We start from the raw sequence: 16,342 nt of genomic DNA on the forward strand, positions 1-16,342 counted from the left end.
GGAAGTTGAAAGACTAACGAATCGTTTAAATACATTCAACGAAGTGTTTTAGTAAGAAAATACATCGAAATTAACGTTTAAATTGTGGTTGCCGAAAACAGTCGATGGCTGCCGAAGCCATCATTTACCCTAATTAATTTCAAATCCTTTTATTTCACTGAACACAGGTGTGAATATGTCTTTGAAGATACATTTCCTACATTCTCACATGGATTTTTTCCCGGAAAATCTTGGTGACGAGAGTTATGAGCACGGCGAACGTTTTCACCAACAAATGAAGATGATGGAACGTCGTTACCAAGGGTTTTGGGATGAAGCAATGATGGGTGACTATTGTTGGTTTCTGATTCGAGAAACAAGTTCAAAACATCGAAGACAAAGTCATTCGATTCTCAATCATTTTTAATAAAACCTAAATAAATTTCTTTTGTATCAACTCGGTTTTAAATCCTGATATGCCTTAATCAAATTGATATGTAGAGAAAAGAATCTCCCATGAAAACTTTACATGCGATTTGGATGCTTACAACGACACCTAGAAAAGGAACTCTAAAGCTGTTGTATTTCAGCTACATTTTTAAGTGTTTTACAAAAATGCTCATAACTTCGACAATTTCCAACCGATTTCATCCATTAAAGGCTCATTTTCTCCGGTTTTGAATGGACTTTAAGAATAAATTATGCAATGATTTTTTGAATCTTTTTATCCCATTAAAAATGTTGATTAAAACAAGATTTTTATGGAAAATTCGCTGGAAAAATAAAAAAAAAATGCTGTAAATTTTTAAATGACTTCAAAATTAAATTTTTAATTAAGACATAATACTCTAGTGAACGATAGCAAATTTATTTAGCTTCATTTTCATAAAAAAGATTTAAAATTGGTGCACTAGTTCCAAAGATATTGACATTTTAGTAATCGTACTTTTGTCCAAAATTCAAAAAATCAAAATTTTTGTATATCTCAAAAATGGCTCTACTTTAATTTTTTCTGACCACGGCATTGAATTCAGCGTAAGATTTTGCATTGGAAATGATCATCACCTTACCGAGTTCAAAAATGCTGTAAACTAGTGTTATTATATTGATTGAGCCAAAAAAATTGACAAAATATGCTGTTTTTTAAGATTTCGTCCGAAAGTGATTTCCCTATCACAGATTTCAGCAACTGACTTTTTCAGGACTGAAAAAACCCGAACGGTACCTCTGTTTATGCTTTTACATTAGCGTTCTAAGTCCCTCCTACATGGAGAATTGTGCTATCGAACGGCTTGCTGTGCCCCGCCTCCATCAGCAAAAAATCCGGGATATTAGAATTGAGGTGAAGCATAGCAAACCGTTCCATAGCATAAATCTCCAGGAGGAACTTATTTGTTTATTTTTGTTTATTTTTTTATTTAATAATTCAACTGACAATTAATGTCTTAATGAATAAAACTTAATCTAAATAGTTATGGTCAACGAAACGAAAACGGTCAAGTAACCGGTGACGAAACACATTTTCTGATACGTTAAAGTCAAATTCGCAATAAAAGTAGTTAAATTGTCGGCTGATTGCACGAATTGGCTCATTCTGCGTATAATTTCTGCCTCGTGGCTCCAAAAACAGAAATTCGCGTTGACGAAGAGGTCTCTCAGGAGCATACATATTTAGCTGGGCCAGCAACGTTGGACAGTCGATGTCACCCGTGAAAAGCTTTCCAGCAAACATAGCTTGAGCGACCGTCCGTCGCACCACTAACGGTTCGATGCCCAGAAGACGGCAACGCTCCTCGTACGGTGGCAGGTTCGATGAGTCACGCCAGTTCAAGAAACGAAGAGCATTTCTCACAAACTTTCGTTGAACAGATTCGATTCTAGCGATCCAAGTGGCTTAGAAAGGGCACCATACAACTGCACTTGATTCTAATATAGACCGCACAAGTGAGCAGTAAAGTGATCTGAGGCATAACGGGTCCTGGAACTCATCGGCAATTTTGAAAATAAAACCCAATTGGCGATTGGCTCGGGAAATGATGTCGTTATAATGGATTTTGAAGGTGAGCCCGCAGTCCAGAGTAACACCGAGATCCTTTATTTGTTCTACACGGGCAATGCAACGTCCAAAGAGCACATAGTCAAACATAATTGGTTCGTTTTTACGGTGATAGGAGATGACGTTGCATTTTTCGATGCTCAGGCCCATCAAATTTCTCGTACACCAGTCAGCGAAAATACATAGCATATGCTGGAGATCCCAACAGTCCGAGAGGCTTTTGATAATTTTGTAGATTCTATGCCGCAGATACACTTGTATGACAATGTATGAACATGAGCACAGTTGGTAACGGCACACCTACAAAGCAGGACCATGCTATAAGATAAAATGCGATAAGCATTAAGCTTGAAATGCAAAGAAGAAGAAGAAGAAGAAGAAGAAGCATTTTTAAAAAGAAAGAAATCTTAAGAAAAGCAATATTTAGTCAAATGTTTTTACTCCATCGGTAGATAAGATATGTAGGGTAGAACAGGGGACAAATGCACCCCGGGAAAAACACCCGATCTAGTATTTCATAGCTATTTCACTCTCTATCCTGGGGTTTTTTGTGCAGAAATGCTAGTTTAAGTACTAAACTAGCATTGTGGTTTGTCAAATTTTATGAACTAAAACCGGGATTGCTATGAAAAACAGCATGGAGTGTTTTGCACCGGGGTACATTTTTAACTGTTTTCCCATACCGAGAATTTATTGGAGGGATTTCATGCTGTTCTGATCGCGAGATATTTGTAATCAATTACGAAATTTCGCATTAATACAGTTCTTACTGTTGATATCCATTACATTTAGTATGTAGCTTGTTGAAACAATTATCTGAATAGTAATAAATGTAACAAACTTGTCTTGATTACAGATCCTAGCAACAGCGAGATTGTTCGGTCGACAGCATCAGACAGCCTAATCATTCGGGACCTTTTTTAACACTGCACAATCCATTTGAGGGATACCAGATAAACAATAAATGGACCTTTTTAGGACTACCATTTAAAAAATTATAGAGTTAAATTTATAGATTTTTAATAATTAAAAGAATCCAACCCAAAAAAAAACGCACCGACCAATCGTGGTCCTACGTCAAGTTTACTAGGTTAGTAAGTTAGCCCCTAGGCACAGACTCTTCTACCTTGCTGCTTTACTTTAGTGAATTTTAACCATTGGCTAGCTCTTCACTAAAATTCGTTTATAATCTACATTCTTAAACATCATTTTGAAAGTAGCTGTTTTAAAACGTATTTCACTGGAATATTCGTTAACCAATTAAGACTATGGAAATCTTCGACTCATTTTCCCAAAGTTGAACTGCTAAATAACGGCTAAATCATGGGAAACCAATCTCGTATCTGACCAATCGATCCAACCACAGTCCTAGCTAACCTTCCGGGCAATTAGTTTGCCACCCTGTGGTAAACTGATCGATCAACCAAGTTGCGGCAGGAGCCAATTTATAAGAAAATAACACTTTTGGGGTAAATGAGTTATAGCACCCAAAGCGGTGACAGCCAACACGAACCGTGATGGGTCCGATTTGACCAAATCGGGCCTGAAAATTACCGCCAATTGGCTGGGAAATAACAGTAATTCACCGAAACGCGTTGGCCACTACAGACTTGAACAACGACGACCTGTGATCAGCAGCTTCCTTTCGCTTTGGAGCTGCTTAACCTCCCGTAGGCTGGTAATAACCGCGAGGGAAACACAACACTTGGGTTGTTTGGGTAAAATTGGCCACCGACTGGCCGCTCACTTTTCCCCATCCTAGGCCAGGTAAGGTCGTCGTCGTCGTCGTCATCGGATAGGCGAATGTGTGTTTGCTGATTGATTCGATTATCTCATTCATTCACTGCCTGGGCTTACGGCGGTGGCGAGACGCAGCATCTCCCAGAAGGAAGAAGTTAACTTAAATAAGCAAAACAAGATGATAATCTAATTACTCAATTATCACGTCTTCCCTCCTGGCCGGCGCTCTCCGGGGTTCGGTAGTTGGTGCGGAGCCATGAACGAGTGTACTTTTCGGTCAATGAGGCTGGTTTCCGCTCATTTTTTGTTGTTGTACGCTCACTTTAATTGCTCACTCTCTTGCCTGCTCTGCGCCACCCGGAGTACCGATGGGCAATGAATTGGGTGTATTGAATTGAACACCGTTGTTGGCGGGGAGGCGCCCGGCACCCGGTTTCGGTTCGTGATCTTAATCGTGATTAATTGAATAATGAAGATCTTCCCCAGTTGGGGCTTTCGATTGGGGGTATTTTTCAAGATTGGGTTTTTTCGTCGGCTGCTAACTGCACTAACTGGTTCGGTCGATCGGTGATCTGATTGCTACAATTTCTGCATTAAGCCTCCTTTATATGGGCAACCATCAGCACCGGTCGTTAGCCGTATTTGTAAATTCGATACCAACTGTACTGGTACTGTTCAAGAAACGGAGTTTAAGGGGGGAAAAAATTTAAATCTTCACATGAATACCCATCTTGATTGTTATTAAGTAATTCAAAATAGTCCAAATTTCTACAAGAACAAAATGTTGAGCGCCGAGCTATTCAGCTTTTCACGATCACAAACAACCACGTTAACGCGAGCATTTGCTACCAAAAAAAATATCTTTAGTGTTTCACTTATCTGGAGAATAAAAACCGTTGAAAGACACGGCCCATGAAGCACGAACCGACCCAACCGACGACCGACCGACAGGTCGTCGGTGCAAAACACTTCGGCACCGTTTCATCTTTATCTCGATAGTTGATGGATTAGTTTCATTCTAAATTGCTGCCCCTAGTGCGTTGTTTTTTTTTTGCTGTTGGTAGACTCCCATTCATTAATTATCTCCTCACTATACAACTGCTATACGAGTGGGGAGGCACCATCATCAGCACCCACCAGAATAGGCGCAGGAATTTAATGTTCTACATATTTTGAGTTTCCGAGGTCTGGTCTGGTCTGGTCTGGTAGGAAGAGCCACCTTAAATGTAATCAAAACGACGACCACGACGACGATTAAAAGTTATGGGAATTGTTCCTCGCTTTTAACGAGTTGTGCCTTGCCCCTTTTGCGTAAGAGACGTCAGAAACAGAAGGCACGGTAGCGGATAAAATTTCTATCTCGAAAGAAAATGCAAGGGAAGGGTTTCTCACCGAAAACAGAAAAAAAAACGAAAATGCTTCTGAATTCTTATCTTTCCGACATTCTGGGCGGTGGCGGTGGTCAGCCGAGGAAGTAAAAAAAAAACTCTAAATGAATAGTTGAGACACAGGTATTCCGGCTCGATTAGACTGCTCATCAACTCCGGTGGAAGAAGCGATGGACTGAAAACATGGAATGAATTCTCAACCGCGTGGAAGGGAATAATCACATGGGTGGGCTCGATGTTTGGGAGTTTCGAAAGGTTTTAATTGATTTCCAGAAGCTCTCTGGTGCACGACCTCCCGCAGACTGTCGTCGAGAGCCTTTGGGACGATCGGAAATTAGGTGGCAGCTGGTTGGTGCCAGGTCTGATTAGACCAGATAATCACAACAGCGGATGGATTTTATGGCTCTCATATCGTGGGTAATTGTGTCTGTGTGAGAAGTGCGTTAGCGATTCGAGAATTTTGGAGACTTTCGGTTAAGCAACAGTGGTCCAGAACAGTGCTGATAAAAATCATTCCTTCTACACTCAACTTTCATTTTCATTTTCATTTTGCAGCGTTTGGTGGAGCAATGGGAGCGCAAGTCAATCCAAAGCCGAGGATAAAGGAAGGGTAATGGCTGAATAGTCTATGCGGACCACTTGAACGCCATGGGAAAATGAAGGGATTGGAGAGGTCGGTTATTGGGGGTTTACAACATATGAAAAGGCTAGTTGCTTGTTGGAGGACAATATATGAAAAGGCTAGTTTGTTTGAAAGGCTTTTTGCCTCCCTAAGCGGACCCCCCACATCCTTATTCTTTTGTTAATCTACTTAATGTTATTAGACTGTCTAAATTTTCTTATTTAAGTTCGTTTGATGATTACGATATCTCATTAGTCTAATTTAATAAATAATTGAAATCTCTAATTAACGGCGCCGGTGGTGTAGTGGTAAGCGTGATTACCTCTCACCCCAGCAGGCCTGGGTTCAATCCCAGTCGGCGCCGCCGGGATGTTCTGAGGCATAACATCTCTGATCACACCTTCCTTCGGATGGGAAGTAAAGCCGTTGGTCCCCGGTTCATGAGTTGATGGGTCGATAGGTAGGGTCCAGGTGTGGGAGCTGCCTTCCTGGCACGTTGGTACACGGAAAACAAGATCGACGGAAAAAACAATCCAAAGGAAAAAAAAATGAAATCTCTAATTTACCTAATCAGTAATAACCCATGCTTTATTAAGTATCTGCACTTGTGCATGTTATCTAAAATTTAAAGTGTTTCAAGTTGTTTATGACTTTGACCTACGGTCAGGAATCCTTATTGCCGGATTCCTTTTTGCCGGTATCCCTTATTGCCGGATCCTCATAGCCGGGCTATTCGGGAATAAGGATACTCACAGCTTATGGGATTTTCACTAATATTGGCTGTGGTGGATTATCTCATTTGTTTCAATATATAGAGCTATACTGTCTTCGAAAAAGTTGTTGTACTGGGATAGACCAACAAGCCTGTGTCATTGGATTCAGGTTTAATTGGAAACTACGCCGCTAGAGGCGCTTCACTTTTATGTTACTTATGACGGGCGCTATAATATATGGATCATAGGTCCAACATAGAATATTTCGTGATCCTGGCCATATAGAAAGTTACTGTCTTCAGCAAAGTTGTTCAAGTGAACAAGTCCTTTCGGATGGTGGCCATTTTAGTTCAGAACTCTCTCACTACGCAGCACTAGTGTGCATATGAGCTTGCTGTGTAAGCTATACAGTGGGGGAAATTCGTTTAAACGCAATGTCATTTTTGCGTTTATTTTCAACACAAAAGATCGAGACAAAAAATCAAATATAGTTTGTCATAGCCCATCAGAAGTCTCGTATTTGAGAACACAATTTGATTGGAAGTTCATAATGACTTTTGAAAAAATCCCAAAAAAGGTGATTTTGGGGGGGAAATTCGTTTAAACGCACTTTTAGTTTTATTAATCAAATCGAGTTCACAGTTCAAAAATCAACAATAAACAATAGTTAATACTTCGTTTGCTTTCCGTTTTTCTGAATAGTTTCGAAAATTCTGTTCGGCATTGATTTCACCAGCTTCTGCAGAGTTGTATCAGGTATCAAGCTCCAGGCTTCTCTTACGGCTGACTCAAGTTCACGAACTGTTTTAAACTGCCTTCCGCCTTTGTAAACCTGTCGTGCCAGGATGCCCCACAAGTTCTCGATAGGATTTAGATCCGGACTACGAGCTGGCCAATCCAAAAGACTGATGTCTCGTTCAGAAAACCATTTCAAAGATTGCTTGCTGACATGAATTGCTGCATTATCCTGTTGAAATACGAAATTTTCCGGCATAACGTCTTCAGTAAACGGGATCAAAACATCTTCCAGAAGCTCCAAGTACTTTCCCGAATTCATCCTGGTTGAAATGGTGGCAATAGGGGTCTTTCCATGGATCGAAAAAGCGGCCCAACACATTAGAGTACCACCTCCAAAGTTCCTGCTCAACTTAACCTGCGGAGATTTCCTCAAATCGTGCCAATAATATGCGGTGCAGTCTGGGCCGTCCAAATTGAATTTCTTCTCGTCAGAAAAAATAACATTGTCCCATTCCGTAGTCCAAGACATGTATTTTTTAGCGAAATTCAATCTGGCGCTAATGTGGGCCGGTTGAAGATTGGGTTTTTTTGCTTTTTTGGTGTACTTTAAGTGGCCACTTCCATGTAGAATCTGCCGTACACGCCTCTTAGAAATGGAAAGCCCCATTTCTTGCTTGATTTGCGCAGCAGAGAAGTTTCCAGAGTCTCCCATTTGTATGATTTGGTTTCGGACACGGTTGGTGATCTTCGAATTTCCCTTTGTTTTCTTTTTTACGCCATACGTCTTGCCTTTTTTCAGCAGGTTCCTGATTGCTGCTTCCGATCTGTGGATCACACGTGCAATTTTGCGATTGCTCTCACCGCGACTTTTGAGTTCTCGAACCAGTATTTGCTCCGACTGGCTTAAATACTTTCCTTTACCCATTTTGCCGAAAACAAGCAACAACTACCGCGCAACGCAAATTTAAACTCGTGTTAATGGCGAACGAGGGCTATACAGTGTAAATATGACAGATGCGCAAGATAACAGGAGCATAGGTACGCTCAATGCGGCTTTACGTTAGTGTGCGTTTAAACGAATTTCCCCTCTAAAATCACCTTTATTGGATTTTTTCAGAGACCACAATGAACTTCCGTTCAAATTGTGTTCTCAAATACGAGACTTCTGATGGGCTATGACAAACTATATTTGATTTTTTGTCTCGATCTTTTGTGTTGAAAATAAACGCAAAAATGACATTGCGTTTAAACGAATTTCCCCCACTGTATATCAAAATCCTGGCCATAATGATTACTGTCGGAATCGTATTCAGGGTACTTACAATAGGTTTTATTAATTAACTTAGCACAAATTCATGAAATTTCAATACATTTTTTTATCCAACAAGTCGTGATTATCTCTTGTCACTGTTTACTTTTTGAATAAAATTGAGCGGCCCTATCGGAAAAATTTTTACCTTTCTCTGCCCTATCGGAGTAAACGCTTCGCAAGTCACTCATCATTGGTAACTTTTCGCGAGTGGTGCTGAACGTGCTTATCCGTGGTGCCAATATGCCCCCGACCGTATTGCCCTTAAGCTATACTTCATTCTCTGGCTACATCCAGGATAGCGAGGTTCGTTGCCGGTCGGCGCATGATACCCACTGAGGTCTTAACATCCGCGCTGCGGACTCGTCCATCTCGCCCAGGATACACCCGAGTGACTATCTTCCTCTGATCCAGCTGTTCCTTAAACTCTCGTTCACAACGACAACCCAATCTCCAATGTTGATTGAAGTGACCTCTTCAAACCACTTTGGTTGTCGGGAGATGACAGGCAGGTATTCCCTGATCCACCGCACCCAAAATCGATCCAGCATTACCTGAACCTGCTTCCAGTTCGACCGCAATGCCATATTCTCCTCGATTGGCTGAGCCGCCGGTGGACCACTCCGCTTGAACTCAACAGTAGAAAGTGGTTCGGTGTCAAGGCTGCGTATTCCTCGCTGTCGATTGGTAGATAGGTTAAGGGTCGCGAGTTCACCATGGATTCCACCTCTGCTAGAGCAGTTCCCAAGGTCTCCTCATTCGGATTCTTTGACAACTCCATGTATGCCAGTCCAGTCTTGACTGAGCGCACCAGCCTTTCCCGTATGCCTTCCATATGGGGTGCGTAAGGAGGGTTGAGCTTCCACTGCGTGTCTACGTTCGTGAACGTCCCCGCTAGATCTCGATTGATGGCACCGATCTGCTGCCTTAGCTCCGTACTAGCACCTTGGAAATTGGTTCCTTGATCTGAGTAGATTTCCTGTGGCGCACGTCGACGGGCAATGAACCTACGTATTGCCATCTTGCAGGATTCGGAAGACAGAGTGTAGGCGACTTCTAAGTGGACTGCTCGGGTTCCTAGGCAGGTGAAGAGCGCTACCCACCTTTTGACACCACCACGGCCAAAGCGAACAGTGATCGGACGGAAATAGTCCAGTCCCGTAAAGGTGAAAGCCCTGACATACGGCGTAAGGCGAGCCGAAGGCAGTGGAGCCATCGGTGGGACTTGTGGTTTCGATTTGTAGACTCTACACCAGTTACAGCAACTTGCCACCTTCTTGACGGTTGTTCGCAGTTCTGAGACGTGGAACTTCTGCCGCATTTCGTTCACCACCGTTTCGTTTTTCGCGTGTCTAGCTGCGTGACGTAGTTATCCTTCGGCAAGATCACGGGAAACTTGGCTTCATCTGAAACGCACTCCGCGGCAGCGATGCGTGATCCCATTCACTTGACTCCTGTTGGGTCGATAAACGGAGATAGTTTGAATATCCGACTGCTCTGCTGGTTTTGCTTACGTTGCTCTAGCTGCACTTGGTGATTTTTCCGCAGAATTTTGCATTCGTCCGGGTATTCACTCGCTTGGATCGGCTTAAACACGGTCGACTCCGCTAGTTTACACTCCTCACTGCTCAAGGTTACGTCCTTGCCCTTCTGCCTGCAGCCAAACCGTAGAACGAATGCTACTGTGCGGGTTAACCTTTCCCACTTTGAAAACCGTTTGAACTCGATGACTAGCTGCGTCGGTGGCAGCTGGTGCACATGGACCATCCTTAATTCTTCGGCTGTTGTCGACTCGACCGCTTCCTCTGGCCAGCTACACTCCGGCTTATACAGGAACTCTGGGGCCTTGAACCACCTGCTCTGTTCTTCGAAACATGGTCCATGACCCCACTTGGTGGCTTCATCGGCTACGTTCATTCTCGTGGGCACCTTCTTCCAATCACTGACCTCCGTTTCATCCAGAATTTCTGTTACCCGAAATGCTACATACTGCTTGTACTTTCGCGGGTCTGACCGAAGCCAGTTCAAGACCGTGGACTTCATAAGTCGTGTACCAATTACGGCTGCTTGTAGCTCCAACCGTGGCACTGAAAGTAACTTAATCGGCGCCACCTTGGGTTTTGCAGACACGAGACTGCAGCGTATTTTACCACCATCTACTATCCGGAAGTAGGCTGCGGCGGCGTATGCAGTACTGCTAGCATCAACGAAAACGTGCAATTCGAGCGAATCGTAGGCTCCAGCGCTGTAGCCGGGAAAGTAGCATCTGGGTATCTTCACCATATCCAGTGTTCCAAGTAATTTTACATACTTTTCCCACCGGGGTAGGATATCTGCAGGTAGCGGCTCATCCCAGCCAATTCCGGATCGCCACGCTTCCTGAACTATCGGCCTTCCATGAACTACGAAGGGAGCGATCATCCCTAATGGATCGAACACACTCATGACTAAGCTCAGGACTTGGCGTTTGGTCGGCACAACGGATCCATCCATTAGACCTTGCAGATCCTCCGGGAAAGTCATCGAGAATACGAAGACATCTTCTTGTGGTCGTCACACCATCCCCAATACCCGTTCCAGGTTGCTACCCTTGTCCATGGTGAAACTCCTCACCGACTTCGTGTTCTTCTCCCCAATCCGCTGCAGCACCTCTGGAGAGTTCGACATCCAATGCCGAATAAGGAATCCTGCTTTTTCGTGCACTTCCTTAACGTCCAATGCCAGCTGAACTGCTTCTTCGACAGAATCAACGCTGTCAAGGTAATCGTCCACATAGTAATTTTTCTTTACCGCCTCCGACGCCTGCGGAAATTCCGCAGCATACTCATCCGCATTCAGGTTCTTTACAAATTGCGTTGAACTAGGAGAACACGTTGATCCGAAAATAGCGACGTCCATGACGTATACTTGAAACGGATCGGATGGATTGTCCCGCCACAGGAACCACTGAGCTGTACGATCTTGGAGTATGATGAGTACTTGATGGAACATGGAACGCTTATGGCGGTCTCCTTCTGTCGATAACGACATAAGACTGCTTGCAACGCTGTCAGCAGGTCAGGTCCTTTTAGAAGAACGGAGTTCAAGGAAACGCCTTTCACCGATGCAGCGGCATCCCAGACGACCCTAACTTTATCGGGCTTTTTGGGATTCACTACGACATCCAGAGGTAAAACCACGTCCGCTTCGGATCTATCTCATCCAGTTCACGTGGAGTTGCCTTTTGTGCATAGCCCTTGGATACGTAGTCTGCGATTTGCTGCCTAACATTGTCGTACAAGGTTGGTGATTTATAAAGACGACGTTCTAAACACTTCAGTCTCTGCTCGGCCATGGACCTACTGTTGGGAAACTCAACGTTGTCGAACTTCCACAGAAGTCCGGTTTTGAATCTGCCGGTTTCAGTCCTGATTGTGGTTGCTTGAAGAATCTCTTAAGCTCGCTTGTCGTCCGCTGATTCCTTCGCCTGTGTCACCGAAACCCCAACGCTCTCCATAGAGAAGAAACTCTTCACTAGCTCGTGTAATTCGTTGTCTTGGGACTTGGTACGAGTATGAAGAACTCGCTGTGATAAACTTCTGACTTCATTTCCAGAGTGACCATATAGAACCCAGCCTAGCCTAGTTTTGGCAACTACTGGCTCGTGTTCACGGCCCCCTCGCAACTTTAGCGTTGTCTTCAACCTTGCGTTGTCCAAACCTATCAGGATACCTGAAACAGCGTCGTTGTAGCTAGTGGGGTGCCAACACATCCTTTATAAGGATACCATTTCATTGTACTTCGCCAATAATGTGGACATTAGAGTGGATCAAGTTTGTATGATGCATCAAAACCTTTGTTCCAAACTGCTCTTTTGATGTGTGTTAAGGTCTCTAACAACGATGAGGAGCGAATTTGGTTATGATCTGGATTTGCGGGAGAACTTTGAATGTTGCATATGGGAAACGAATCAAACTAATTAATTTCTTCGCCAAAAATTCAAATATTGGTTAAATTTCGCCAAATCTCGGAAATAGATCGGAATACAAAACAAGTTTGTCAAAGACTGCCAAGGATTCTTTTTCACTAAATGGTTGTAAGTAAACAGACGATCTCGTGACACACATTGAGAGTGGCCTGCTTCTGCCGACAGCCGAGTGAACACTGCAATTTAGGCTATATCTAGCGTTAATAACGTGTGAGGTATATGTTGCAGAAGTTTACATGATTGTTTGAAACGGTGCATGCAAAATTTAAAACTTTCCAAATACGTTCAAATTTTGCACAGTTGTTGGGGACCCTATACGTGTTGAAGGAGCAGTTGGGAACAGGGGGTTGTAAAGTTGGCCCACCGTAGTGGGCATGTCTCTTAAGCAAATCATAACATTTGTTATACGAAATCATAACTCGATCACCATGTTTCTTCAATAATTTTATGCTTAACATCCTGACCCATTCCATCCACGAGCAGAAATCCGTTTCGCTTTTCCACCATTTCATCTACCGAATCGCACGAAAACGACCGCCCGAAAACCGCAAAAGTTCATCACACGAATCTGAAAATTTGGGTGGCAGGTGCATTACCCGGTGCTGTCCTTTGGACCATCATCATAAAAATCTTCTCGATAGGGCAAACGGGCAAAAAAAAAAACAACAACCTACCTTCATCAACACAATCCAACGAGCACGGCAGATCTCGATTTGAGATTCTGGTCGGTGGAATTATCCACCGTGGGCCAATTTCGATAATTGAACTTATGTTCGGCAAATATTTTCACCGGCAGTAGCAATTCCAGAAGGTGGCTTCGTTAATGAGCTTAGTTTTTGTTGCGCGCTTCCCGGAGGCCTTGAAAAAAAAATTGCTATCAACGGCAGCAGGAAGCTCTCTTGGAAGTGGCAATTTTGGGACCCGCATGCCCTGTGGAAAATGAAGTTACATTACTATAAGGCGATCACCGATGCCGGCGATGAAGACGACGACGAGAGGAAGCGGGATTAATTATGATCGCTCACTTGGGCGATGGTGTTGACGATAATGGGTGTGTAGTGATGATGGCTAACTCCCTCGAAAGAAAAGGGAAAATGTGTAGAAAGAATCTTGCTCCGATGGCAGATAAGAAATCCGGACACAGGGAGGACGACGGCCGAGGCAGCGAGAGGCTAATTGCGTTATGATTGAGCCCTTTGTGAGTGGAGTTTGAAGCTGCTTATTAGTGAGATGGGTGAGGTAGCGTGAGTTTTTTGACTCACCAGCCGAAGTGTTTGCTTCATTTTCGGGTGCTTAAATTGGTGTTGATTGTGCCCTTTTTGTTACACGGAAAGCTGGGTCGGAGATGAGCGCAATCTGATGAGCGGAAGTCCTCTATGACTAATCAACATTAAAAGAAAATTTAACTGCTGGTGGTTGAAACGTAGGTCTTTCCATGGACTATTATTTTGAAACCGTTATGTCATTAGTGAACCACTTTGGATTGATTTGTTTGATTTAAAACTGTGCAAAGCATTTCCATGTACCTATTGTTTTCTTACCTTATCGAACTTCCAAAGATTCAAGTTCTAATAGACCGGGACACTAACAAAAAACGTAGGTACTCAAAAGAACACCAGAGGCAACTCACTGACAGCTGCTGCTGCTATATTTACGTGCCAATTTAAATTAATGGCAGCACACAGCTCCATTAATACTACCAAACTGTCACCAATTTAGTCAACACCAAGGACTACTCGATAGCTGACGTCAATTGCCAAACCAAAGGGCTCCCCTTTTTACAGTTTGTTTGGTATAGAGCAGAGAAACAATGTCCAACAATCAGAAAGTGCAAACTCGACTGGAAGTCTGACGAGAAGAGGGAATGGATGTTTTCTGTGAACGAAAGCATCTGCACTGCAAAGATGATTGTCTCGATTAGGATTGATGCTCCACCATCCAGTTTCTCTCTGTGTCCCCGACTTGAAGCAGCAAACTCAGCAAATAAATTGCATATTTAAACTAAACAACCCTTATCGCAAACGGTGATGCAGCAGACTCCGGAGCTGCCTCGGCCTGGATCACAAATGGAACATAAATTTGTTTTGTTTAAATTTAATGAAAGCTTAAGCTTGTTCCTGGCTGGATAAGGGTGGAGTGGTGGGTTTGCTGACAAAGCATAAATTCAAATGATGCATTTTGCTTCTTGTTTTTGAAATTGCGTTGCTTTGAGTGGGTCATTTTATCATAGGCAAACACTAGTATGATGCTGTCCGGCTTATGGAATGAATGAAATGTCCTATCACCTATTGTAAAAGATGGTATAAGATTGCATTATTTTTCTAAATGTGAAAAAAGTGTGAAAACTATTGAAACCCAAGCAAACAGAAACTATCATCATCCTCTATTGATTCAGAGCTGTTTTTGGTCGAACCGTTTTGATCCTATTCAAACATTTGCGACCGTAAAAGATGGTAAATGAATGAGAAGAGGTGTGTATTTCAAAATTACTAAATTTACCTACATTTCGATCGAAGCATTCCCATGTTGTACAAATATAAACAAAAGCCCTCCGTTCGGTTCTTCGCCGGTTGAAATAAAATTTAAAGAAAGATGAACCAAACGAAATGGAAGGTGTTTTGCTTGTACCTACTGCAGGCTGTGTTTGATCAACTCAAACATATCATAACAAAAATAAAAGCTGTAAAGTGGGTTCAGTAAAAATATTGAATTAGGAACATCCGGCAAGTTACCGCCGTCAGCGACAGAAACTAATCAGTGGATGCTGTTGGAGATGGTTGCATGCAATATTTCCAGGGCTCGGTAGTTGCACGACTCACCGCAAATTTGATGGAAATCATTCAAATATCAGCTCATATGCAATGTTTGAAGGTATAGTCTATTTAATAAATAACTTAGCACTGTAATGAACTAACTCCAGAAAGCTTTGTAGGCCTTGTGGTCATAGATGTAACTGGTCAGCTTCAAATGCGATATGGAAAAACTCCAGCGATATCATGGTAAATTTAGAATTGGTTTCACACTGATTTTTCATAGGTTCGCGCCCTTGCAATTTCAGAATACACAAAATTTAGTACCCTTTTATTAAAACTAGGGTACGGGGGTAAACTTGTCAGCTGTCAGCTTGCTTCAGTTTAATGTCGATCAAATCTTTACGATCTTAAACTAAAACTAGCACTGTTGAATACTCCATCGCCTGGATCGAATCATGGTGATAAAACTGTAATCACACTGTAATCAACACTTTGCTTGAAGAATGAACAACCGAAACAAAATGACAGATTCTTCGAGATCCTTAAACTTCGGCGAAGGTCTACACTTTGCTGAAGTTATCGATGCATTCCTGAAGTAATTGGAACTGCGCTAAAGATCAGGGATTTTATGCGGTAATTGCGATGCTGTTTATATTTTTATTTTAAAACCAAATCTAACATGTATTAAGCACCGAAATGTGGTTTAAAGCGCAGAGTGATTGAGCTGTGCCGAACACAGACCGGAGCGTCAAAGAATGACGCTGAAAACCGTGTGCAACAAAGCAACCAGTTCTCAGTGCTCGAGGAGGACAATGGAGGTGGAGGTGACACTGTTGCCATCACAAAAAAGGGATGGATTCCCTCACTTTTCACTTCGATGACGAGTGTCGACCAGCTTAGGACTGCGTTGACAGATCACAACCTACAGCCTCGGTTCAAGCCTTGCAGCGTCGGAACAAAAATTATGTGCTCCAGCCTGCAGGAGTAAAAGGCGATCGGAAGTTTCCTGAAGGACAACAAAGTGGATTTTTACACGCATGATTAGCCATTGCTGAAGCCACTGAAAGTAGTTTTGCG

General features: G+C 42.8%; 2 protein-coding genes across 2 annotated transcripts in view; one reads left to right on the top strand and one right to left on the bottom strand.

Annotated features, from left to right (window-relative positions):
* Window positions 1–16,342, top strand: part of Spindly (spindly) — a 243,722-nt gene that overhangs the window by 214,584 nt on the left and 12,796 nt on the right. The window lies entirely within an intron of this gene.
* On the bottom strand, window positions 9,989–11,068 carry LOC135712269 (uncharacterized). The gene has a single exon (XM_065235224.1). The coding sequence runs from the start codon at window positions 11,066–11,068 to the stop codon at window positions 9,989–9,991; it is 1,080 nt and encodes a 359-aa protein (XP_065091296.1).

This window comes from Ochlerotatus camptorhynchus, unplaced genomic scaffold, assembly GCF_037179485.1.
Source record: "Ochlerotatus camptorhynchus isolate MF236.1 unplaced genomic scaffold, CSIRO-AGI_Acam_v1.1 ptg000467l, whole genome shotgun sequence".
Taxonomy (NCBI): domain Eukaryota; kingdom Metazoa; phylum Arthropoda; class Insecta; order Diptera; family Culicidae; genus Ochlerotatus; species Ochlerotatus camptorhynchus.